The 27,790-nt window shown below is 36.9% G+C and overlaps 1 protein-coding gene across 1 annotated transcript; it reads left to right on the forward strand.

The window, feature by feature from the left end:
• Positions 1–27,312, forward strand: Lac (septate junction protein lachesin). The gene is made up of 3 exons (XM_070108664.1): positions 1–638; positions 696–1,378; positions 25,473–27,312. Exons 2-3 carry the CDS (start codon positions 787–789, stop codon positions 26,012–26,014), a joined length of 1,134 nt encoding a protein of 377 aa, XP_069964765.1. The 5' UTR covers positions 1–638; positions 696–786; the 3' UTR covers positions 26,015–27,312.
• The last annotated feature ends 478 nt before the right edge of the window (positions 27,313–27,790 follow it).

The raw sequence follows: 27,790 nt of genomic DNA on the forward strand, positions 1-27,790 counted from the left end.
CTGTGTTTTATATCATTCGCTGTGCAACAGTCAAAGCTTGTGGACGTACTATTCGAGCAGTGAACGGTGTTTTCGAACGGTGTTATTTTCTGAGTTTTAAACTGGGCTTAAACGAACAATCGTGTGTGAGTGTGTGCTTTTGTGAGTTGCTTTCTTCTCGTTTTTATTTGATAAATAGTAACAAAAGCAACGAAATAGCCATCACAAATAGTAAAGTGAGCAATAAACAAGAGGCTAAAGAAAATATATTTCTATAGTGTTGTTGTACTTATTTTTGTTGTGTCCGAAAGAACTGTGGTTTAAAGCTAAGATGAAAACCGTCAGCATCCGAATGTGAAGTAGATGGAATACAGAAAATAAAGAGAGACTATAAGCATAAGCAACCAACAACAACAACAAAGTGTATGTAGGTCTCGCAAGAAAATTGCACTGAGTATTATTCATTTATACGCTTTAAGTGTATTCGGACTTCGTGTGTAATTCGAATGGATGCAAAGTGATCGCCAAAGCCAGACTCTGAAATTCACTAAAACGAAGCAGAGGCAACAGTTAAAAAAGCTACGAGCAGAAAGAAGCAGCAAATAAGCCAATCAGCTAGCCAACGAAAGAGTATTCATCGAAAGTTATTTATTCATATAGTAAACTACTTTGTAATATATATACATATAGTATATACACTCATAAAGTTATTTTAGGGTGTGGTGCGTAAATTTTTTACAGAAAAAGTTTATTAAATTTCGTGAAAATCGTCAGTGCGCAAATTATACTAAGAAGCATTTTATTGCAATGAGCCTGTTGTCAAAAAAACAGCGATCGACAGCCAACTTCATGGCCAACACCATGTCCTCATCGTTCACCTCCTTTGTCGCCATTGTGGTATGCTTATTGGCGCTATTGGCAGGCAGTGCGCAAGCGCAGCGTACTCCAACAATTTCGTATATTACACAAGAACAAATTAAGGATATTGGTGGCACGGTCGAATTCGATTGCTCGGTACAGTACGCGAGTGACTATCAAGTACTGTGGTCAAAGACGGATGCCGATCCTGTCTTCTTGTCGACCGCCTCAACGTTGGTTATTAAAGATTCACGATTTTCTCTACGTTATGATCCTAATTCCTCAACATATAAACTGCAAATCAAGGACATCCAGGAGACCGATGCAGGTACATACACCTGTCAAGTGGTAATTTCTGTCGTACATAAAGTCAGTGCCAATGTGAAGCTTTCCGTTCGTCGTCCACCCGTCATCTCCGACAATTCAACACAATCGATAGTGGCGAGCGAAGGCAGTGAAGTGCAGATGGAATGCTATGCCAGCGGGTATCCGACGCCGTCAATTACTTGGCGTCGTGAGAACAACGCCATCCTACCAACAGGTAAGCTCATTTCTTTGAAAAATTTAAATTTTTTCAGGATAACAAGAGACGTTCGTTAAGCATACAAGCAATCATGTTTTTTATAGCAAGAACTGTACTAAAAACTCTGCTCTCCAATATCAGTACTAGCGTTCGTCCTAATGTTTCCCAATGCGTGGATGACCCAGATAAAAATGTCTATTATAAAAACTACTGGCGTTTACTGGACTGTTTATATTGCCAAAAAGAACAATGTGGCTGGTGACTCTTTTGAATAAATTAAGCAAATTTAGATGAGAAGGCAAATAGGGGTCAGAGAGACAGTGTTAATTAAACTTTAGTGCCTCTTATTTTCCATATGCAATGTCTCAAGCGTAACAATAATTATGACAATACATACACATACATATGTATGTATGTACAAATGTACATAAAAGCATTAGTAAATAACTTCGTAATTTTTAGTTTTCATTTTTTCGATTCGCAAAACCCAAATTCCCATTGTCCTTCTTAGGGGGTACGAAGGGACTGTCCCACTTTGGTGCTGGGTTCGCATGTCCGCGAGCATTAAACGCTTCGTGCATGTATGTATGTATGTATGGAAGTGTGTATAGTTTACAAACATTTGCACAGACAAGTAAGACAGTATGCAATTGACTAAGCTTAAGAAGCTTTCATTCCCCTGAAATTGCTAACTTTCGTTGAGGATGGGCTGTGTTATCGTAGTGAAAGTTAATTGCGACTTAACTTCTAATCTAGCAAATTTCGAACTAAGCCCGTATAATGCAAAGTATTTATAAATGCATACATATGAGTCTATGAAATCACCCATTAAATAGTACACATAATTAACTTTTTAATACATTCTTATATGTGTGTACATTCAACTAGTTGTGCGCACCCGCGCATAAACACACACATAAACCACTCTCAGCTACTTTGCCTCTGTTCTGTTACTTAGCAAGCTCTAACGCCGTTAGCATTCGACTACCAATCGCCGAGTCTGAGAGACCAGTTGCAGGTGCACAAACAGGTTTTCTCACGGATCGCTCAGCGAGTTGCTCTCCCTTATACGAACTCTGTTCACCGATTTTTCGTCACTTGTTTCGTATATAGTATGTATGTATACATATGTAATATATACATGTAATATATACATATGTATATTTGTATGTTAGTAGTTTCAGGTGAACGTTTCGTTGGCGTTTATTTGATGTCACCTCGTATAAAGTGCCTAAATTTAGTACTTACCACCAAAATCTACTGTAAAACAAGTGTAAAATTTTTCATCGTAAGGTACAAGAGTTTTTTGTTTTCATTTAAAATGAAATTTATAATGACCCTACAGGGATTAGATATGCAATTTTTCATGCTTTATGAATACAAATGCTATACATTTTGGGAAATCCACGTTGCCTAAAGTAAACAAACAAATACTCGCCGGTCATTCTTCGTTAGAACTACCTAAGGAACTGTTTGTGTTTGTGTGTATGTATGCATGGGTCTGTGAGGTTGTAGTTTGCGAGCACTTCGCCGCACTAATTGCACTTTAAATATATGAAATTGCAATTTTCCGCAGCAGGTGTTTACTGCAGGTGAACAGCAACCAGTCGAAAAGGCAAAGTTCATTGTATGTACTGGGCAAACAAAGATCCTTCCTGGCAGTGCTATTGTATGGCTGTGTAAAGATGTATTTACGCACATCTATACATAGTAATGACATTAAAATTAATAGGTATTTTAAGGATTCTCGTGTAGAATGCTGATTTTGGTGACAGGCTGCCCATTGCTCTTATCGTTGATAACCTTTTCAGGGAAAAGGTTCAGTCGGTTTAAAAACACTTAGTTCGTGTAATATAATTGAAATGAGTGCAAGGTAGCATATTTTCAGCTATATTTGATTTCAATAAAATTCGCAGTTAATATTGGGAATAAATAAACCTCAAATAGTTTTAGAAGAATACTGCCGAGCTTACAGTTCTTGGGCGGGTATAAGTATGGGTTCGTTCCGGTTGCGTGGATTCAGATGCAATGGAAACGGAATGAATAATTTAGTTATTATAAATTAAGCAATAAGTGTACTTCTATATGGTGTACACTTATATATAAAAAGTATTCGTTAAAATGGGAATTATAGTACAATGCTAGGGCCTTTTATCTTTTGAAAGAACAATCAGTTCAAGATTGAAATTTCGGTGACCTACGACGTCTATTAAATATATTACTGATATTTATTTATTTATTGAGCTCAACGATTGGTAATGATATAAAAAGAGGTGAAAGGTTAAATACGAGTATGTACATACATATGTATATGCACAAATATTCAAAGCTAGGCAAGTTAAGGATCGCAAAATATTATTATTCAAATGCTCGCACAGAAAACTCTTATCAGCTGACCGGTATATTGCTTGCTTCTTTTTGTCAATTGCCTCTTTTGCTCAAAAATAGGTCTAAATTTAAAAAAGGGTCAAACTTTATATTTTCCACTATCATTATTATAGCTTACAATTTACATACATCACTTCTGGGAAATTTAAAAATTTGACTCATTACCTAAATCACTAAACATAGATTAACCTTCATCACAATGACTTCTTAGCGTACATACATATGAATATACATATATACATACGACTTGTATGTATGTGGATATGTAAAACCTACAAGTTCATATATTTTGCATAGAATTGAAGGGGCCGTGATACTGTATCATTTTCCATTCTGAGTCTGCGAGTGCGCAAGTGAGTGAATACATTTTTAACTCCTCGATATACAATAGAGTTGAGCAGTTAATATGTACTCGTACATAAATTGAAAAAGAGAAAAGGCCACTTGAAACATCGACTAAATGGCTTTGACACGTTTTTGGAATTTACTGAACGTTAAGGCGTGTTTAAACAGGGATTAAAAGTGAGAATTTATTGTGACGTCAGGGGAATAAATATTATGCGAAGTATACACATACATACAAACATACAAGGATGCTGAAATGAAAATAAAAGAAACACAAAATCCATTAAAAATACGGCCAACAAGCGGGCTGGGCGGTTGCACGGCTATTGATGATGCTGTTGCTGTTGTTGCCTTTGTTGATTCCATTGAAGTTTGCTTAACTTTATCTCACACGACGACTGGTTGCGCAAAGCCGCTTCACACTTTTTTAAATCCTTTGACAAAAGCTTCTTTGAAATGGGCGCAAATATGCATGTGCAAACACACAAGAGCGATGCAACGCTGAAATAGTCACAATCCATTGTATGTATGTGAATGAGTTGCTGCTGCAAAGCGCTGGCGTCAATGACGACTACATTGCAAATACATACTTACATATACATATGTATGTTTGTGTGAGAGTGAGAACCCTTTGCGCTTTGCTTACGCTCTGTCGCCCGCAACACGAACGTTGACGTTGATTTGGCGATTGTCAGCGCCTGTCGGCTCGGGTCGAATAGAGTCGGCGTGGCCAAGTATGCGCTGCTTTGCAATATTTGCTTTGAGTTCAGTTGAGTTCTGGCGAGCCGTGCCTGTCAAGGAATATTCGAAAACTTCAGCACGCGCAATTGCTTCCGCAACTTGAAATGTTCTCATGCGCAAAATGGGCGGTATGGTAGATATGCGGTTGGGCGGGTAAGTTCGTTTGCTCATATAGACACACCGTTATATTATATATTCGTTGCACATACATACACACACATTTATGCTCGCATTTGCAGAGCGCTGCCAAAACCAACCTTGCTTCACATGTAGAGGTGCGTCGTGCATATATGCATGCACATGTGTGAATGCATATTTATGTGGAAATGAAAGCCTTCAGCTACATATAAAAACAACAAGAACACAAAAAAGTGTGGCGAACAAAAACACAGTTTGTAACTAATGTAAACAAATGCAAACAAACAAGCAACAACAATACCGGTAATGGACACAAAACCCAACGCATCCCTACATGGCAACACCGCGGCAACTCCAAGAGCGACACGGCAAAAAGGCGCAACGAATCTATAGCAAAGATGTCGGTCGGTCACAGTCGGTTTGGTTCATGCTTTTTTTGTGTCAGAAAAGGCAATACAGGAAGTACAAAAGTAAAAAAATAGTAATTGAGGCGCTGAAATGCAAAAATGAAATCAAAGCATAAATTATTAGTTACAAAAAATGAAACTTGCCGCCGCGCTCCACAATGAGAGCCTGCAGAGTAGGAAGTCAAAACCAGCAGGCACAAAGCCACAGTATTGCGAGTGCAAACATGAGTCTACTTGTATATATCATAATGTATATAAGATGCATTAAATCCGCGTATTTCATGTGGCCAGTTTTTTTTGAAATCGAGGACAAACGAAACGGTGTATTATTGCAAGATGAATGCTTTTGCTCTGAGCCTTTTTGGCTTTGTTGCTGGGGCAATGGTCAGAATATATTCCAAAAAATTTCGAAATACTAGAGCGCCAATTCAACATACTTTATATGTATATGGAACCTAAAAATTGCCTCAAGAGCTATCATTAAACATAAAATTATAATTGCAAAGCCTGGGGCTTACAATTAGTTTTCGTCAATTACTATTTAAGGTTAAGTGATACTTAAAAGCCTTTAATTGATCTAAATTTCTGCTTCTTTAAGTTAAATAGACCATCCACGACTTCTTACCCGCACATTCTGAAGAGGCGACATACATAGGTCATTGACCTTCACATAAACATAAATGTTTACGTATTCGTGTGTAAGATTGAATTCGACGCTGCGTGGACCTTCCCGACATTTAACTGTGCGGACTATATTTTATATTTAATAACATATGTACATACTCGCTCTTGTACATATGTATATTTGGACCATATGTAAATAGTATATACAGTAACTAAGTGAAATTTTGTCGATAAATGCGTATACCCATATGGTTACTTGCCAAAAGGTGAAAAGAAGTTGGTAACAACGGTCGGTAGAGCTGGCAAAACAAACAGGCTGTTCTCACAGTTTGCATGCAAATCGATTCGCTTTTATTTATTGCTGCATTTATGCGGAAACGAATTGCTGAAATGTTTACAGTATTTCGTTTTTATTTATTTTTAATTTTTATGAGTTACCGTACTTCATATAATGCAACCCTTTTGGTTTGTTTACAAGTTTGCACGTATTTGTTTTCTCTCTTTTGTTTTGCACTATGAAAAATGTAAAGTCATCAAGGTAATTGGCGCATTCTGCAGTCAAATAAATACAAGAAAAAAGTGAGGGCAACGAGAAAATCCAAAAAACGCAGTGACTAACAACGACGTCATGAATGCAGCTGGCTCACAAAAACCCAAAGCAGACTATTTCCTCGTTTGTTTTTGTTTTGCTGATAGTTGTTTCATTAGTATACCTTTTCTTTTCTTTTATATGATGTTTGTTTTCATACAATTTGCACGGTGGTACTTTGGTGTTTCACGTGCCATATGAACCGTTAAAATTTCCATTTCCATTTATGAACGCGCAAAAAAGGCCATTATACAATATTAAGCAGGGGTTTAACAGGACGCAAATCGGTGTATCGTCGAGTAGACACACACTTAAAACATATTCAATACTCAAGTGTTTTATTTGGAAATAACGTACACATTTGTGCATATACATACATATGTATGTATATTAGTATTCCTATACGTTTATTCCCATGGGACAATCACTCTAGCAAAATCACAAATCGTACTGCAATCGGCACTAAATAACAGCAACACATGGAAGGCGAACAAAAAAGAATACGAAACAGTAGAAAATTATTTTGACACTTCTGTTGATAGGGTGGTGAGGTGTCGCCGCTGCCGCTGCCGTCACTGTTGCAATTGTTTATTTGTGCGTTCGAGGGTTTGTGCGCTGCAAACGATACCTCGGGCAGTTGCAATTTCAATCGCACGCTCAATGCTCAAGGGTTTCATATTACAAGGTACAACACTCGTCAGCACACAACTAAGAGTACATATGGCTATGCGGACGGACAATCGCATCAAAATAGTCGCTTGTTTGCTTCCGAAATCCCCTCCCCATTGATGAATGAGTTTTTTTTTCAATGGCGTAATAGAAATGCAGCTACGTAGACATTGTATGTTGTGCTTGTCGGCGTCTAGCGCGGTGTGAAATAGACGTGATTCTGACTGCTGACACCCTTTTGTGTTTTTGGCCTCCCATAGTGTCAGTGTCAACGAGCGCTGGGATAAGCTTTTGTTTGCTCGACGCTCCTCGTCTGTATCCTTAGCTAATACGCTCGTTGTTTACATCGCGAGTAAATTGCATGTTTTGGCCTCTAGCTGCTGACAAACAAACAGTTCGAACAATAAAAACACAAATTGAGAGTTATAAAGAAATTCGATTGTAGGGAAATACATTACATACAAGCATAAGTACATATGTATATTCAATAGTTTCGAAATCACGACTTGAAATTTGAAGTGCAATGCCTTTGATTGCACACCCACACGCTATTCTGCTCATTTGCAGATATATGATTTTATTACAAAGTCAAATGACTGTAATTTTTTATAAACGAATGACATACTGGAACAGCGGGCGATATTTTCGATCACAGATAATCTCATTATGGATATGCCTACAGTTCTGTGGCATCTGGACATACAAATATGCGTGTAATACAATATTTATGTTTGAAAATGCGATGCTTCCATGTATTTCCCCAGGGTAGTTTTAATGAAACTTTGATTCACTATTTATCGCAAGTGAGAAATCGGCGTGTGACTCCTTTCATGCGTGCTTGTGATTCCCATTTAAGCGGCGCAGATATAATTAAATGTAAATCGGCTTGTTGCACGAAAACTTCAAAATCAAATTGTGCAAAAATAGAGTGACATTTATTTACAGCAGAGATGATGTCGACTGGTTGTTAAAAGCAAACAAAATGGTCGAAATAGAAACACATCATTACAGTATATAAATTAACGACTTTCAATTGGACTTCTTGGATCAAAAATGTTACTAAAAGCTGCGCTATCCCGAACTGTATGCAATGATCTTTCAAGTAAAAAATAATAGACAAACTCATTTCGCCGTTGTTTACTAAAAATACGTTGAGCCTATTACTTCCACCAGTTGTGAAAGAAGGCTTGTTCCAGTTAAAGCCTGTAAACTTCTACTCGAACAAGTTGCAGCATCATTAAAATTTCCATATCACTTAATTAGTGTTGAAGCAGTTTTCGAAAATTCAATTGCTTGAGTGCTAAAAGCCAGGGGGAATGAAATTGTAATACATGAACAGCCAAATGACATCATTTATTGTAATAATTGGAAACGAAAACAACACCCCACTAAGGGTTAAGTAGCCAGCCACTTACAAATAGGCAACGCATTAATACAAATACATTTGTGTGTTTGTGTTGTTTCATGTTTGTATAGATGTAAACATTATTCTATTGCGTATGCACTTACGAGCACAGCCGAAAATGTCAATTTGCTACTTTGAGCAAAAGACTAGAAAGCTCAGTCATGCATACAAAATTAGGCACTTGAACCAGAATTTAAAAATAAAAAAAAATTGCTATTATTTTGCATTGTGTCGGCAAATTGAATTACACTCGACTGCTTATTATGAATTGCCTCTATTGACATTGCATGTGGGTATGTGAGTATGACTTAAAAATGCAACAAAATAGTGTAGATTTCCGTTCATATGAGTAAGTTTAAATCCAGCTATGCTTTCCTAATTAGTGTTAGTGTTAGATTAAGGCAACTATTTTTGATCTATATGCTAGTTTCGAAAATTTCATCGAACAAGTAAGGAAGCAATAAGTTCGGGTATAATCGAGCCTTTTATACCCTTGCAACTCATTAGGATCAAATCCGGTGATTTTATAAATATATTACTCATACACTGAACTACATATTCATCATACGACTTGTTAGTAGTGTATGGGAAGGCCAACCGGAAACTTGAAAATTGTATATTAAGAAAAGGGGGTGATTTGAACCGATTTTATCTACTTTTGACAGAACCACAAACTATTAACATTAATTAAGGTACACTTACTATCACCAATATATTATATATGGAGTGAAGTCAGCCGAATATTCGAAAATCGTGAATTAGTTACCATATATGGGGGCTAGAGAAAGTTTTCCTCCGATTTGATCCATTTTAGGCACAAATATACATTGTTTTTAGTAAAAGAACACGCTCTCTCTTTTTTACTAAGATAACTTAGGCTAATATCCTATATATACGGTATAAAGTAAACCGGAAGTTTGACAATCTCTGTAGAAGGTATATGGCGGTTAAGAGAAGCTGTCATCCGATCCAACCCATTTTTGACAAGCAAGAATACTGTTATCAGCAAAGGATTTGCTTCAATAACATATCGATATATGGGGCTTGAACAGTGGTAGCCCGATTTTGAAAATTTGTATTCCGATACATCCATTTAGATGGAAAATAAAATCGTGCCATATGGGAAGTGGGCGTGAACGTAGTCCGATTTCGGTCTTTTTTACCTTAGAACATACAAATATGAAGATAATATTGCAAGAGTATAAAATAGAGGCTAGAAATGCATATGAAAAGTCGCGACTGTTGTGGCTTGAACACACACACATAGAGTACAGGACATGATAGTATGTGTATGTGTGACAATTTGGCGAGTAAAGCACTAGTGAAGACGAGCAAAATTGCGAAAACCGGCATTTCTTACCAAAAAGGAAAATCAAAAGAAATCGCTAGCGAATGCACGTACAAAGAAAACTGAAACTTGTTTGTTGACATGTTGCGATGGCAATATGACGGCGAAACGTTTAAACAGCAAACCTTTTGAAAAGCCAACAAACCGTAGTCGACTTTACATGACGATGGGCAACACATATGTACATGTGGGTGTTTGTATGTTAGTATGTAGGGAAACAAAAACCAGACCAACGTGCACGAAATGAATGGTCTAAAGGAGCTTTAACTGCACACTTACCAACAATGGCACACGCCTAAAAGAAGAGGTACTCAATGGTAAAAACAAACGATAAAAGAAAATGTTGAAGTAAAAATTGCTGGAGAAACGAGTTGTGTATGGAGTATCAACTCGCGCGTTGGTCTAGCCATTAACTTTCAACTTTTTTGTGGGCTCAAATGCAGGGCCGATGCACTTACATATACATACATATATACAGAACTCACTTAGCACACGAGGTTGGCGCACAAGCTGTTGCTACGAAGCCGAAGTCAACGGGAGCGTCTAAGTAGCCGGAATAGAGTAGTTTGAGAGAGCATATGCATTGTTTGTACAGAAATCATTGAAATCAAATGATCTGGCAATAATGAAAACAATACAAAAACTGCATATTCCAATAGAAACGATGCTTGCAACATAAGTACATACAACGATGGTTAACGATAAATTGGAGATAGTGGTCGAAGCAACACCTAATACTGAATTATAAATATAAGTTTATTGGCAATTCTCAGCATTAAGAAACGTCAAAGCAATCAGACATGGCGATCATTTATACAAATTATGAGCGTTATGAGCAATGTGGAATCAAGATATACCTATAAAATACTATTACTAGCACTAAAACTATCAACGTAAAAAAGAATTTCTCCTGTGTGAATATCAGTTATCTCAGAGAAAGTTAAAGAAAATGTGTTTTTATCGTTACATAATACATATCATTATATTGTGTACACACTGTTAAGGGAAAATCTATAACACCTTGCAAAGCATAAGACGCTAACTACTATGAATGAGGAAAAGAAAACATAAGCAGCGCTTAAGACACATTTCTAACAATGTTCAATACCATGAAAAAGAAAAAAAGAACGTACATGTACGTATGTACATGTGTATGAGGTATCAGCAATGTTGACGGCATTGACAGTCGGAGTACCTATGCCGGACTAGGCCGCCACGTTGGGCTGTCTAGCGAGTTAAGAAGTCACATGAAAACATGAACATGCGCACACATGCGCACGCACATCTACTGACATATTACATATTCATACTTATTGTAGCACATGTAGTTAACTAGTTAACTAGTTGAATTTCAGGTTTATCAAGCTTTTCTTTATATATTTAATGTGTGTGTAAGTTCATAGGTTCTAGCCCATTCGAGGTGCACCACCGCTGCACAGGGTTCTAATTATAATCTGCGCATCCGTACCCATCCTTGCTCAATACTTTGCTAGTTTTAGTAGATGCGCCTAAGCGCCTGTCTTCACGGTACAGTAGGGCAAGTTAGGGCATAAAGAAAAATCCGCCTTAATGGTGCTCATCGTTGAGTACTTTTAGGGTTTAACTGGTGCAAATGCAAAGATGACTTGGACGGACGAGCTGAGAGACGGTCGCTTGCAATATCCAATGTAGGAAGAAAATATAATAGTCTCACGAATGAGTAGTGGTGGCGGAAGTGTTTTTACGCAGATACTTACGGATAAGCGATGCCATACAACTAAGAAACAAAAGGCTCAGCCAAACGGATGAAACATTACTTTTACGGTGAAATTAAAGCAACGGTTTACATGTACTGTGCGAAATATCACGAAAGTGGTGCGCTCTGTAACAATATTTATAAATATTGTTAAAAAAGTTCAAATGCAAACAACCAAAATTTGTAGGGGAAGTTTTAGGAATTGTGCACGGCAATTACAATGAAACAAATTATAGGGGTCTTTGAAAAAATAGAAATGCCGCTCATATTATTTATTTATTTGTGTATGCATTCATTTTTTTTTTAATTTCTACATATTTTTGTATGTATTGCGACACAACATTTTTTACTCGAACTCCAGTGATTTTCAATATCACCGTTTGTTTGAATACGACAAATATATACATACATATGAATGTATTTATGTATGTTCGTTATTCGCATTTTCCCACTTTCTAGTTGTTTTCTCACACAACTCCACAAATCCTCGCCTCTCGGAAACTGGTACATACCTTTATTTATTAATTTTATAGTTTGGCTACAATTCGTTTTACTCAAAACTGTGTTTTTTGTCGGTTCCCTCACGCAGTTTACGGGTGTAATTTATTTTCATGTTTGCGTTAGGGCTTTCGCAAATATTTATTTAGGATGTTATTTAATCTTTATTATGATGCTCTCGGGCAGTTCGCTGTTTCACTAAGCCTAATTGCTGTTGCAGTTAGCTAACTTACAATTATGTATGCCTACATATGTACATGTAGACATATGTAGGTATCCATACAACAATAATACAAGTATTATAGACTTTTCTATATCTTAAGCAAACAAATAGCTTTAGGGGTAACACGATTGTATTAAAGATAAATATTCGACGATATTCGACGTGTGAATTATTATCTTGATTTCATATATGTATGTAGATATATATGCAAATTGTTGTCTCTATGAACGTCGCTGGGTCTTATGCAACCTCTACTTGCCATAGTTGCATAATAGAGATAACCAACAAAAGTAAATAAAAAGTTAGTTGTAATGTGCATCAAAAACAAAACTGCAACAATTTTTGTGAACTCAGATCCATTACAAATATTCCAATGTTAAATAAGGGTTTCCCGCTCCGACCGGTCGCATACATATGCATATAATTTTTAGAGTATTTAGAAATTGAATTGGCTTTATTTGATATTTATTTCGCACTCGTGTGAAAATAAAATAACAAGAGCAATTTCTTCGCAATATTCATAACCGTTTTTTTTATTTGTACAGGTGCGTGGACTCTTCTATTTGCATATTTGAAAATATATTAGTATATTTCTGAAATATTTACTGAAATTCTTACTTACTTGCGCTCCAGTGAACTAGTGGCTGATACTTTATGAGTATACATAACTATATTTTTGTAGTACAAACTTATTCATATAGAGCTCTGAATCCGTAGACGTAAAAGCTATCTTAAAGTACCTAGTACAATTTCGACATTTTTAATTACATCAGACGCGATGTCATGTACCATAATTCGTATACCATAAGTAAACACACTTATTTATTATTGTGTTCATAAGAACTCAATAACGGTAATTTTCTAGTTTTCTAAAAATTACAAAAGTTTTGGCTTAGCCAAATACACATAATCCATATCTGAACGATTTCACCCACACTGAGTGAAATGATAACTGTTATGGTAGTGATCGAGATCGTTGAGATCGGAGATAAGAGTAAAATCATTTAATTAATTTACAATGGCATTCAGAGCAATTGACGGGCATTAAACGAAGGAAATTTAAAAGAGAAGGAAACATCGCTTAACTGAAGATATGAAAAATATTTTTAACCGGCATGTGCTCGAGTATGTACAGATGTGTGCATGTTCATCTGTAGATACGAACAATTATGTGCGAATATGGATCGCTATTGAGCGTGAGTGTCACTGCCAGTGCCATTGCCAAAGCCAAGGAGAGTGTATAGAAATGTTTTGAAAATGCAATGCGTCATAATGTGGCGGCGCGACACATTGCTTCGAGTGGGTGGCTGCAGATTGCAGCGCTAGGGATGACGGAATGATGTGGGCGACACCATCGTTGCCATTACCATCGTCGCCGTCACTTGGAAACACACAAAAATCAAAGTGGGTGCATTCACATGTCTCAAGTGCTTGTTATATGCTCGATATGCGGCTGCAGCGGCAAGAACAGCCACAATAAGAATAACAATAATAATGACGCTCGACGGGGATGGTGACGGCGATGGCGAGGGTGGTGGGGAGTATAAAAATGTGCACAAGTATGCAATTTTCAACAACAAAAAATGATGTTGCACTCAAACAAAATGCAAATGCCAAATAAGGCAAAGGTTTGCCACACAATTCCCACTGATGCATGCACTACCGTCAATATGTAATTTATACATACATACATATGTACATATACTATATGTAATATACTATATGTAATATGTATGTATCTAATATGTATGTATGTAAAACATTTGTATTTTAAAAAAGTGTATATTTGCCGCCATATGCGATGTGACTGTGTAGCGAGGCAAAAGAAGCAAAAGTGAAAAAAAATCAATTAAAATATGCGAAGGTATGAAAAGTATCCCGTATGCGTATGCCAGCCAACCGCATTACCATCTCTAAACCTAAAGGAGAAACGTGTGCAAAGTAATGCCATGTGAATAAAAGTCGGTGGCATTAAGGGATACAAGGCTAAAAAGTGAAAATTCTTTCAGGTCGAAAATCACGTTAAGTGCAACCGGCAACCACTAACTACCGAGAGCCCAACCATCATTCATAAGCATCTCCCAGACCAAAAGCGGAATTGCGAGAATTTTTAATTGGATTTGCAAATGTGGGAGAGGTAAGAAAAAATTATGCCGCACACACTTCCTTCGGCATGACGAAGCGCCAGGCAGCCGCGTAAGGTCTGTCACAGCCCACAGGTATACTTGTACTTAAATTGCGTGCTTCACCTCACGGTTTCGCTCATAGCCTAAGAAAAACGGGTTCTGGTTATGAGGGCTTGGCTGTCTTGGGGGTGTTACCCGTCCATAACAACAGTATGTCATTAGGCGTAACACCCGACAGCGTCGAAGCGACAGCGTAATAACAACAAAATGACGCAAGTAACATGTTACGGCGGCGGTAGTTAATGTCGGTCCCAACATGTTTGCTTAGTAACTCGGTATGTATTTTCTCGTACATATAATGTGTTTGTGCACGTGAATACATATGCACCTAACCATGTATGCGAATACGTGTGTTGCAAATATGATGAGTCACACATTGGCGTCGTCTTCAACCCACTCAGTTAAAAACCCCACAACAAGAAACGGCGTTTTCTTCTTGCTGCAATGAAATTTCTGTTGCATCCAATGCGAGTCACTTGCAGCATGCAACAAAATTAAATGCAACGCAACGCAATCATCATTAAAAACCGCTACCCGCACGACAGTAGTGGTTCGTGACTTTCTGCACCGTGAAAGGGCGTCAAGAGCAAATTACGCCAGCGAATTGTGTTCTGGTACACATATCTCCACTGTATTTCAATTTGTTTTTTGAATGTGAATTTCTTATCGGTTAAATATTAAAATAAGTAGCAGTCGACAAAAGTTACTGTTTCGACACTGGAACTGAACCAAGTTTCCAACAATATGTTTCATATGGCGGTTTTAAGTCTGAGTAAATTTTTTAATCATATAATATTTTTGTTTCTACATCCAACACTCTATTCCTAGGTTATTTTGCGAGAATTCTTCCTTTCTAGATTTGGCAAATATTTCTCTCATTTTCCATACTTCTTTTGCATATCATTTGATTTCAAAGGTATATTTTCCTTGCTATGAAAATTCTCAACCGTTTGACTTGATTTGCAAAGGTGAAGAAGTATGAAGTATGCGTGTAAAATTGCAGGAAATTGAAAAGAAAGCTAAACATGGCCGCCAGGCAAACAGGAAACATGTACGGAAACATCAAAATTTAAGTTCAGCTGCCACATACGGGATGATATTTTTTTTTTCTGCCATCCCCCTTGCATTCACACGCAACCCTCCTTCTTACACTCTTGGACGCTTTCCTGCCGCTCAGGCGAGCTGGCAAACAGGCTGGCAGGCAGACATGCGGCAATTGTTGCTGCCTTCCGCTCGCTTTTGATTGGTGGAATTCGCAGGGTATTGTTGTTGTAAAAACCGTTGTTTTCAGTTGTTCCTGTCAACAAGACTTACATTCAGCGTTTTTCTGCTTTTTTGATTTTAACGCAAAATGGCACCCTAATGAAATTGGAAAACATCTCTTTCCTCTAACAGCACATCGCAGCTGGGGGGTATGATATGGCTATCGAATGACTATAACACTAACTTTGACATTGACATTGGCCCTGTCAAAGCTGATAGCTTAGTTCGAGGGTTGCATTGAGGCACTTTCATCGTCCAATGGATAGAGTTGTTTAAATGGATGGTGGGGTCATCCTAATGGCGTGGCAAAGATTAAGCAACAAATAGTTATCAGCTTTTGGGGAAACTTTGTATAATGGACTTTTCAAGGATTGCGTGGTTGCCATTTTTTGCATAACCGTTGTGGAGTCAAAAACCGATATCTCTGCCATTAGCTTTCAGTTATGGATGAAATAGGTGATTTCAGAAGGTTGATTTCATTGGTGTTAACGTTTTTATAACTAACGTTTAAAACTACTCCTCGAAAATTATGTACATTCGTAACTTATTATCATCGTTTGCTTAAGTTCGGATTGAGGTTCATTCCTTGCTTTACGATAAGAATAACAACACATTGTGACACTAAAACTTAGCTAACTATAACCTTCTCACCTAACGCTGAAAGGTGTGCCGATATATGTATGTCCTGTCACCAAGTAAATGAAAATTACACCTCTGATCGGAAAATTAAATCTACAAAAAATGCAAGTTCATTTATCACTTTGAAGCAATGCCAAAAGATACTTAATGTTATTTGTTAGTGTCAATGCTCTTTGGGGTTCGCTGAATTGGCCGTCTAGGTAGTGTAACTATCGAAATGTTGGCGTAACCGTAAAGCCCAAAAAAATACGAAGATGACTTGCTACTGTGCTACGACTGTTGTTGCTGGCATTATAAACGTAAACAACAACAAAAGAAGTAACAGCAAGCAGAAAAAGTAACAGCAATGGGGCCGCAGGCAGTACGTTATTGTAAACTCATTTATTATTCGTTAACCCCACCTAAAGAGCGAAACCGAAAAAGAAACCAAAAACGAAACGAACACAGAGAATCGAACAACATTTCAACGGCTTATAACTGAAATTCAGCCAAGCATTTCAGCAGCCGTGTGCCCATCAAATGAGAATCAACAGCTACAGATGCAGCGCTTAGTGCGGCAGCTTACTCTATTGTGTATGCTTCGAATATCTCCACGCTTCTATTTTCAACATTTTCGCAGGTAACTTACCACATTTCCCGCCATAATACCATCACACCCGCAGTCTACGGACTTATCCAGCGATAAAACAGCAGATTTCAAAGCGAATGCATTTTCTTAAGGCAGTGTCTTGCCCTGACTTTTCTTGCCGCACCTTAATTTTCCTACATTCTGTTTTCATATTTCATTTCTACTAACAGCCAGAGCGGTTGATAAAAAGTGTTATTTATTTATTCCGGGCGTAGTAGTAGTGTAGAATCTAGTGTTGGGCACACATACATACATTATCTATTTGTAGGTATCTCGGAACCTTTACCTATCCTTTTATCATTAAGCAAATGCTCATCAACGCGTCAAGTAAAATGGCATCCGAAGGTGCACAGCAAACGCTCCGATGTGGCATGTGGCAGGTATACAATTACGTTCACATAGACGCGCATTGGTTGTTGTTGGTTTACTTCTTAATGCACACTCATAGTTCAAAATTATTTTTACTTACTGGCACAACACATACATCGACAATACGTGTCTATCTTCCATCCTGGCGAATGAAACTCTAAGACAAAAAGTCACATTTAAGCACAGCATGCAATGTAACTGCATCAAGAAATGCTGCGTCTGCATCCGCCAACAAAGAATGGTTTGGAAAAAGGTAGAAGAATAAGAATCACTGTAACCAGTGATCGGTTACATACGAGCTCATCCATGCAAATATACCTACTCAAGGTGCTCACCAGCGTTTACCTGTGTTATCTTGTAGAGGTGCAACACTTGTGCTTCATAAACTGACTCTCCACCTGTTTGTTCGCCCCTCTACATTCCCCTTGCTCCATCGGATTCTTTTTATGGACTCATTGTCCAACTGTTTGTCTTACCAAATGGATTTCTGCTCAATCACTTTCAACAGTATGCCTGCAAATAGTGATCCCCTCACCGATGTGTATATGTATTTGTACATTTATTTGTATGACTATTCGACAAAGATACAAGGTGTTTGCTTTACCGAATTAAAAAAGTGTAAGAAGTGCTATGCTTAGCGGATTTAAAATAATTTCCCATGCATCATTACGACGCTATTGTCGAACAGTTGTCTATTATAAGTAAAATTCAAACGTTTTAGTATCATAGCATCATAACTCATAATTAGAAAAGTCTGTTAATTTCCCTTGCGGCTCTCTTAGAAACACACATGCATTTGTACACATACATGTACATATGTACATACATACATATGTTAATAATGATATTGGCTCAAACAATTTTCAAAACATCCATTTAACCTTCTTAATAAATTTGAACCCAAAAGCCTCATTTTGGTACAACTTTTACAATATTCTGTTTTTTATTACTGCGAAACTCAACTTACTCCAGTAGAAGTACATATTATATACATACATAAACTTCTCTACATATTTATTTTGTGTTCTGTTTAAGTGTTTGGGGACATATGTATTATGTGCATTTGTATGTTGGTGGAACTTTAACTCACAAACAAGCAGTAGGTATGTTCATTAAACACAATCTCTGTGCTGTTTATTTTTATACCCTGATCAGGGTAAAAGGAAACGTCGGAGACCCTATGAAATATACAAATGCTTGTATGGATAACTTTTTCATTTGACAAAGAATTTCAAAAAATTTGGCGTAGCTTATTATCCAAGGCATCGCTACAATGTCCAAATCAATTGTTCAGATCAGACCAATATAGCTTATAGCTGTCATCCAAACTGACGACTCAAAATTAAGATATTTGTATACCCTTTTATACTATAAAAATGGACCTATTTATTTTTTCTAACTAGTGAACTAACTCAAGAAAATACTTAAAATGGGATTTTTCCGACTAGTTTAATGCTGTACTGCAAGGCAGAGTTATATGCTTATGTTATATGTAAATATTTTTGTATGTGAAAGCTTTGAATGCATTGGAGACTGATGTCTACGTGCTGAATACTTAATTAATTGTTATTTAACTTTGCTTATGAGACAGCATATGTATGTATGTATATTGTGTGCATGTATTTGTGAAAGCTTTACTCAGACACTTCTTTTTGTACTTCACTCACAAATATATACTTACATATAGTATATTGGTACATTTGTAGGTACGTAAACAAATTGATGAGCGTAACGATCGTTGCTTGATCTATTTATAAGCTTATTGCATATGAAATATGTGGTATAAGCCTTCTAGAATGGTTTTACTATATATTGTTCAAATCGCCTGGAAATGTATTGCATATTCATTATTAGTAGTTTTTTAAGAGAACTTGTTTAAAATTTTATTTGTCTATGTTTAGAAATACATATGTACTCATACATATATATTATATGTATAGATACATGACACCTGTACCGATAACATTCAAAGTCACGCTCCAGTACTTCAAAGTTCAGTTCTTTTACTGGCTTAGGCTGTTTTTTATTATTACTCACGCATATTTTCCTGCTTTTTCTGGTTTTATCGTCAATTGTTATCCCCGCATTTGCGCCAGATACTTTTTATTACATACTTTTCCACTCATTTGTATCATTTAATTTACACATATACAAATTCTTAGGAACAAGCATTCGTTTATACATCTCCGTCACTCTACTAGTGCAATAATAAGTTAATCATCACACTCTGATGATCTGAACTATCAGATTTATAAGGTATGTGCGCATACTCCATGGACAAAAACATAAATGCATACACAAGTTATTTTGAAGCTCAAACATACTTGTATTTCACGCAAAATATAGCCTCCAAAACTAAGGGTTTTTTCACCCTGACTTATTTTTCTTACTTTTTTGTTCCATAGCCCTGTTTTAAAATGCTCTAAATGTCCGAAAGACGTTAAATATATTATTAAAACTTAAATTAACAATGATTTTACTAACGAAAGAACAATACAAGCAAGAGACGAGCGATCTTGTCACTCTACTCAGCGTTCACTGTAATTTTTTGTAACCAACATAAGTACATACATATGTAGCACATACATTGATATGTATAATATAATATAATATATGCACATTTAATTTTGCAACTTGCTTCTCATTCTATTTACTCTTTACGATGAGGTATTGTGACTCATCATCGGAGGTACTGCTATTTCCACATTTGTTTATAACTTTTGTATAACGGTATGATGTTTTCTATTTTACTTACTCATTCTGATATTGCAGTAATAAGTGGAAGTTAAACATATGTGTATGTATGTATGTAAGCCTGAATTCTACAATCACTTCTACGGCTTTGTAATTAATCATCACACTGAAGATTGTTTGTCACTACCGTAAATTGTTGTAAGAGAAGTCCTACAATGTGTTTTATAATAAATATTTTATAATAAATATTATGAATTGACATGCATACATAGATATGTACGTCTATATTTTTGTCATGCATGTTACGAGGTCATAGGTATTGACTTCTTCTCCCAATGTAAATTTACTATTTTACTATTTAAAATTATTATAATAAATAATGCAATCGCAATATCGCTTGCTTGAACTTTTTTAATAATTGTGTGAGAAATCAGAACGGCTGCAGCGGCAGAGATGCATATGTTTGGAATCGAACTAGTTTGAAAAGTTGGTACCTAAAAAGAGCGTAATTACACCGCCGGATTGGTATACGCTGATTATAAACTTATGTACATATATGTATATGTAAATGATCAGCGTGACGAGCTGAGTTGATTTAGCTCGAACTAGTCCCTCAGGTGTTTCCGATATCACACTTAAATTTTGAACACCTTCTTTTCTCTTCAACAGTTGTCATATAAACTAAAAGAGCAAAATCAAGTACTTGTATTGAACACTTTGTTATTTGACGAGATATATCCACAGAATTTGGCATAGAATATTACCCAAGACACCACTACAATCCCCGCAACAGTTTTTCAAATCGGATCGATATATATTACATATTGTTCGTGTATAGAAAACTCAATATTTGAAAAGATAAACTCACCGGTCAGAAACTTTTTTTCTGTGAAAAGTATTCTAGCTTCGGTGTAACCGAAGTTAATGTTTTTTCTTGTTTTAAAAAAATTATGATTTTCCCTTTATTGGGCAGACCAATATGTGCTTGTGCTCAAAATGAACGCCACGTTGGGGCGGAATTACACATTGCTTGAGTCTAATCCGCCCGCATGCATAATGCAATTGTCAAATGTAGCGCGAAATCATGGACGAGTGGCGCGCACCGAGCCCTTTAGTGTTGCTCATTCACAGCGTCGGGGGAGATTTATGTGTCAATACTTAATTTACTTTTGTCCGCCAGCGCACCGCTCTTGCGGCCGCGCCTCTCCTCTCGTATTGTAAATGCAGCGTAAAGCGTCAACAAGCTGCTGCATTTCGCATTTGTGTTGCCACAAGCGTGCTGCAGAAGCTATTTTTATGCACGAATATTTCCCAAATTAAAAATGTTCAAATTAAAATGAAATATGTGTGCATCGGTAATTCAAAAGCACATGCCTCTATACAAACAAACATACATATGTATATGTGTATGTGGAAGGGGAAAATTGTTGGAAAATCAAATTTCAAATGCTAGCGGGCGCACTTCTGCCAATGGCATCACCAATAACAAAATCTCTAATATGAGCACCATCAGCAACAATAAACCTTTAATGAATGCCACAAACGCACAGCAAGTGCATGTGCATACACCGATACTCTTTCAATTGCATTCTCTGATCTATGCTCACTCGGATGCGAGTCCATGTATGTGTGTTGTGAGCACTCATGTTTCCCAGTAATTTGGCGCTTGAAATTTCAAATTCCAAACCCGATTTCAATTTCGTTTTGTTGTTCGAAATGCAAAATCTGAGCTGCTGGGCCAACTGCCTATTTGGAGTTTATGCAGCTGTTAGTTCGAGTGCGCAATAAAGTGACTGTGGCAATTTTTTGGCGAATACACATATTCCACGCTGCCTGCAACATATAAACGCACTTTGCACGCACCAACGATTGCTGCTGCGGCTTTGGTGATTATGGGGGCGTGCGTGTAGTCAACTAGTCAAAGCGCAACAAATACACATGCGTCCACTGTATTGCAGCAGCTGCCTATATTACTTTGGTTTTGCTATTGTTTGTGTATATATGAATCTCACGTCAACGATCTCAGCAGCACAATTTGCAATTACTTCAGATTCAATGGTAATTGCGCGCTCCAATGATGCCGGTGGCGTCGCAACGTTGCAGCATGCGAATTCTTCATCAATAGCAATAACAATATGGGGATAGATATCAGTAGTTTCAATGGAATAAAACGTTGTCAACATCAGCACCAGTTTTTATATGGACCAAAGAAAGTATACTTGTATTGTACATTAAGCCTATAAAACTAGCGATTCGTCTTCTCCACGAGTTCTTCGAACGCAAGCTTTTACTTACAAAAAAATGGTAAAGATTTCCACCTTTCACCAGGCAAAAGTCTTCGGAGTTCTTTCGTATTAAAGTTATGTTTGATTATTATGAAGCTCATAGCTGGAATTCATATCAATTTTATTATTATTTTCCATACGCGTACATACCTATACGCTTCTTTTTAATTGTTTCCAAAAACGCAATATTATTAATTCCTCATATTTATTTGGTTTTCAACATACACAACACCACTGCAACGTCGCAACACCGCCTCTGGCTAACCAATGTAAATCGGCGAGTAATTTCCACGGCTACGACTTCCTTCAGCTGGTGTACTTCGAGTACATAACCTATGCATTGCATTTTCTATTCATTGCATTTACGTCAATGCCGATGCCTGACTGCTGTTGCTGCTGCTGTCATTTATTGTTAGTGCAGTGTGCACACGCTCGGTTGCACTTGCAACGCTTCTGCGTTGTTACGCATTTGTATGCATTCCACACAAACACACACATGGAAAGTATATCTGGGCGTAAAAACGTACAAGGAGCACTTACTCCGATGCGCTTTTGGTCCCAAGAAGAAAGTGCAATAGCCCAGTATATGATTTCCACCAAATAGATCGAAAATCAAAGTTATTCTTTTCTAATTGTAACCACCAGTCTAGACTTAAAAAATATTTACAAATCTATCACCTTCGGAAGCTACTTAGAACATGTGTTACACCAGAAGAAATAAGTTCCCATTTTAGTCAATCTTAGTCATCCTTGTTTTAGTCCCACTTAGTCCCACTGGGTATATTTGCACTCATTTTGTCAAAATATATGTAAAAATATGAGTTCACAGTCATATGTGTAAGTAGCGAGGGAGTTGCACAGTTACGTTAAATTTGCGAATCGTTGTAATGTCAACGAAGAACAACAATAACCGTGGCATTTACAAGAGTACATCCGTACAACCGCAAACCGCACCCTCTCGCTTACCTTTATTTACATTGTAGTATACAAATTTATTACATGTTTGTATTTACAGACATATGCTAATGTGTATCCCTACTTGGCTAATTTATCCTCGACAACTGTTCTGAATCCGCGAAGTGCAAGGTGTGATTTACTAATGCTATTGCTGAGTCGCAGATTTGCAACATTTTGTTGCAGCTGCACGTTCGCGAACTACTAAAGTAACATAGAGAAGGGTGGGAGGTAATTGGAATTGCAAAAATCTGTTTACTGTTTTTATTTATTAAATCAACTGCTGCTTGCTGCTGCCACCGTTTGCCGTTTCATTTATGCATGATCCCTTTTGTTCCATTTTGCGCACTGTTGCATTGAGTACGGTTACTGCTTTTGCGAAAAGTCATTAACGCCACAGTTGCCGGCCTGTTTGCGCTACCAAATAATACGATAGTATAATAAAAGTGACCGAATATTTGTTGTAATTCATTAAAACAAGAATAATGGTAAATATAAATGGGGAGGAAATTGAGATGGCATTGTTAGCCGCTCTGTTGCAACTCCCGGAAGTGCGAGCATCAAACAACTGCCATACAATCAACGCAACAACAAATCTCAACAACTCTCTGGGCGATTATGATTTCCCTAGAATCGTCACTGAATTGGAAATTTCAAATGGCATCAGCAATTCAATGCCAACCATCAGCCATTTAGTGAACCGCTCAATTATTATTGTGCATCTGTATTCGTGTATACTTGTACATAGATATTTACAATTCTTTTGTGCATTCGCACTAGATCCATTTCAACTGCCTACTTTGTTCGCAATTGTCAACTGGTAGTTGTCCGGTTTTAGTGGTCATGATCGCAGAGTTCTACCGTTTAGCGGGGATTGGCAGCCAACAGCACTGTACGCATTAAAAATCCATTAACATTGCCAATCAACAAATTAAAAGACAATAGGCTTTAAAGTTCCCCTGACCTAATTTCGGCGTCGCTCGTGAGAGATTTGTGTGAGCGATTCAAGTTGTAATCATCAGTTTGTAAATAAGAGTTAAATCCGGGTTTAATTTCAATATAGAACAACTTCATAAACTATGAAGCATGTCGTCATAATCTTAACTAAGCCAATAGTCTGAGTCTTTGAAATGAGAATTTTTTTAACTGCTATCCAAGAGAGAGAATTAACTTCGACTTATTTCATATTCAACTCTAAGAAAGCAGGTATCAGTTCGCTACACCTTACTGACAAGATGACCTTTTTCATGCTGACCTCACTCAAATATATGCCTATTAACACGTTGCAAGTCTCTTGTATTTGTATAGAATGAATGTCGTTGATATTCCGCGGCTTATTGCTCTTTTATCTGAAAGATTTTGTGACTCTATCGAATTCTAGCATCCACAAATAAATTATGACCCTGCTGAGTTAAAATGAATTTTATTACAGGTCATTGAACTTGCCGTGAGCTTCACTCAGGTAGTGAGATTTGACTTAAATATTTACACTCTTAGAAAATACGAGTTTTAATAACGTTAAACCCAAGTTATAGGTTAAACTTCGTGTTGGTTACTGAAGGTTGCAAACTGTTCTGATTATATAAGTTATTGAGATGCAATAAAATTATAGCAACAAATTTTACACTGTGTATATTTTTATTTAGTAAAGCCAGTGTTTGAAGTTGCCTCTAGAATAGAGTTATTCATGAGGAAAAATTTTGCATCATCATATGTGTTAAACTCTTATACAAATATAAGAATAAAGATACAAACTTTTAGATATACATATGTACATATATACTCGTACATGTCGAGTTTGAAATATTGACGGAAGTTATGAAAGAGTATTATCACACATACTGTATATCTAAAGTTTGATTTTTTTAAACATATACATATGTACAAATGTAGAACGTATTTTGTATCATATCGTTTATATAAGGTTTAATAATAAATGGAGTTCATAGTTAATAATCCTTAATCCTCCATCTGTTTATTTCAGATAGCGCAACATACGTAGGCAACATACTGAAGATTAAGTCGGTGAAGAAGGAAGATCGCGGCACTTACTATTGCGTTGCCGACAATGGTGTAAGCAAGGGTGACCGTCGCAACATCAATGTGGAGGTCGAATTCGCACCTGTCATCACTGTGCCACGGCCACGCTTGGGACAAGCTCTCCAATATGACATGGATTTGGAATGTCACATCGAAGCTTATCCACCGCCGGCCATTGTCTGGCTAAAGGATGATATTCAACTCTCGAACAACCAGCACTACAGCATCTCTCACTTTGCCACCGCCGACGAGTACTCCGACTCCACATTGCGTGTTATCACCATCGAGAAACGTCAATATGGCGACTATGTTTGCAAGGCCGTAAACAAACTGGGACAGGCCGAAACGCGCGTCAATCTCTTCGAAACGGTGATCCCAGTGTGCCCACCAGCTTGCGGGCAGGCATATTATGGCGGGGCTGAACATTTGGCGACTACCACATTTGTATTTTTGACCATGGTCGGAGCGGCGCTCTTTGCAAGATAAACAAAAAATTTAGAATTTGTTTAATCACACCCAAATACGTATGCACATACCAAGTGGGTGCATTCGAAAAGCAGGACGCATCTTACAAAAAAAAAACGATAAGCGATTAAAGACGAGTAGCAAGCTGGCTATGCCGCAAATAAAAAACTATCGAAATACAAGCATACACACATTATATATATACATACATGCATATAGTTAAAACAAAGTCGAATATTGTAATAATTTAAATTAAAAAATTTAAAAGCCAACATCAATGGACTTAAAGCCAAAACAAAATCGAATCCATAAGCACACGCGTTTTTGTTATCAGCGAAGCGAAAAACAACTGCAACAAGCATTCCAGAAGTTTTAAGTACTCGTCGTATGGTAGTTAACCTTTACTTTTAACTTATATTTAATTATCGTCTCAAATATTTGACAGCTTTATCGTTTTCTTTTTTTGTCGATCTAAGTAAGTCATTTGTAGTAAAGTGGCTATAAACAAGACGTCCTTTTTAGTTAAATGCTTCATGATTTATTTTATTTTATAATGCAACTATGTACATATGGTACATGCATGCATAAAGGAGCGTGCTCAAAACAAAAGCGTCTACACCCAACGTATGTATTTACATACATATGTAATATTGGCATTTCTTTCAAGAAGGTATACATAATACTCTGAAAGTCTCTATATTCACAAATATTTTATTGTATATCGGTACACCGCCACCAAAACCCCGTCCATAACTATGAAACATATATGTAGATTGTTTCAAAGCTCTTGGGAACATTACTCAATAGTCCTTCCTACAATTAGCATCACATGCGGACTTGAGTTGCATAATTCAATATATTCAAATATATACATATGTATGTATGTATGTCAACATTTTTATGAAATATCCATTTCTAAATGTCTATTAGTTCACAGTCAAAAATATAATATAATTTCAATTGAACATGTGTTCTTAAGTGCGAAAACAAAAAATATAAAATTTAATCAAAGCAAGTAATTTATAAGAGGATAAAAGATGGAAAAGTTGAGTAAAATTTTTTTATAATAGATTCTATCATACCACTCTGTTAATCATAAGTTTTTTATAAGTAAAACGAATAAGTTTTTATATTAAATACATTGTATGTGAATAACATTTATGTATGTATGTGACTACGTACCCATTTCATATCGGGTGTAAATAAAAAGTAAACAAATTAACTTACATTTAAAAGGTATAACAATTCAATTATAAACGATAAACAAATGTAATAATACTGTGTGACAAACCAATAGAATAAACAGAATTAATTAAAAATTTGTATATTTTCTTCGCGTGTCGACTGCCACGGTGACCGACTTATGAGTATGGGTACAGAACCACGAATTCACCTAATCCCAAGGTAAGACCCTGCAGTCGGAGATCGACGAGGTGAACTTGCCTTAGTTAGATACGCTCGTATACTAGGACACACTCATATCCATTACAGAGGGGGAGATCGGGGACAATTTGTCTCAGGCCTGGAGTTCTCAGGGGGCCTGGTGCTCTGAAATCAATAATTTGATGGCTCAAGAGGCCCGCATCTCTGTTCCGATTTTTTCTCTACGGACCTTCTCAAATTTATGGAAGAGGAACTTAAGTGGAATATTATACTCGAAAGATGTATACAAACATCCTTTGCTTCCTAGCAAATAATTATGTGAAAGGTTAACACACCGGTATCAACACAACGTCGATTCGTTGTAAGACGTTTTAATTACACGTTCAAAAAGCACTTATAATTCTAGCCGGGCTC

The sequence above is a fragment of the Bactrocera oleae genome, chromosome 4 (genome assembly GCF_042242935.1).
Source record: "Bactrocera oleae isolate idBacOlea1 chromosome 4, idBacOlea1, whole genome shotgun sequence".
NCBI lineage: Eukaryota > Metazoa > Arthropoda > Insecta > Diptera > Tephritidae > Bactrocera > Bactrocera oleae.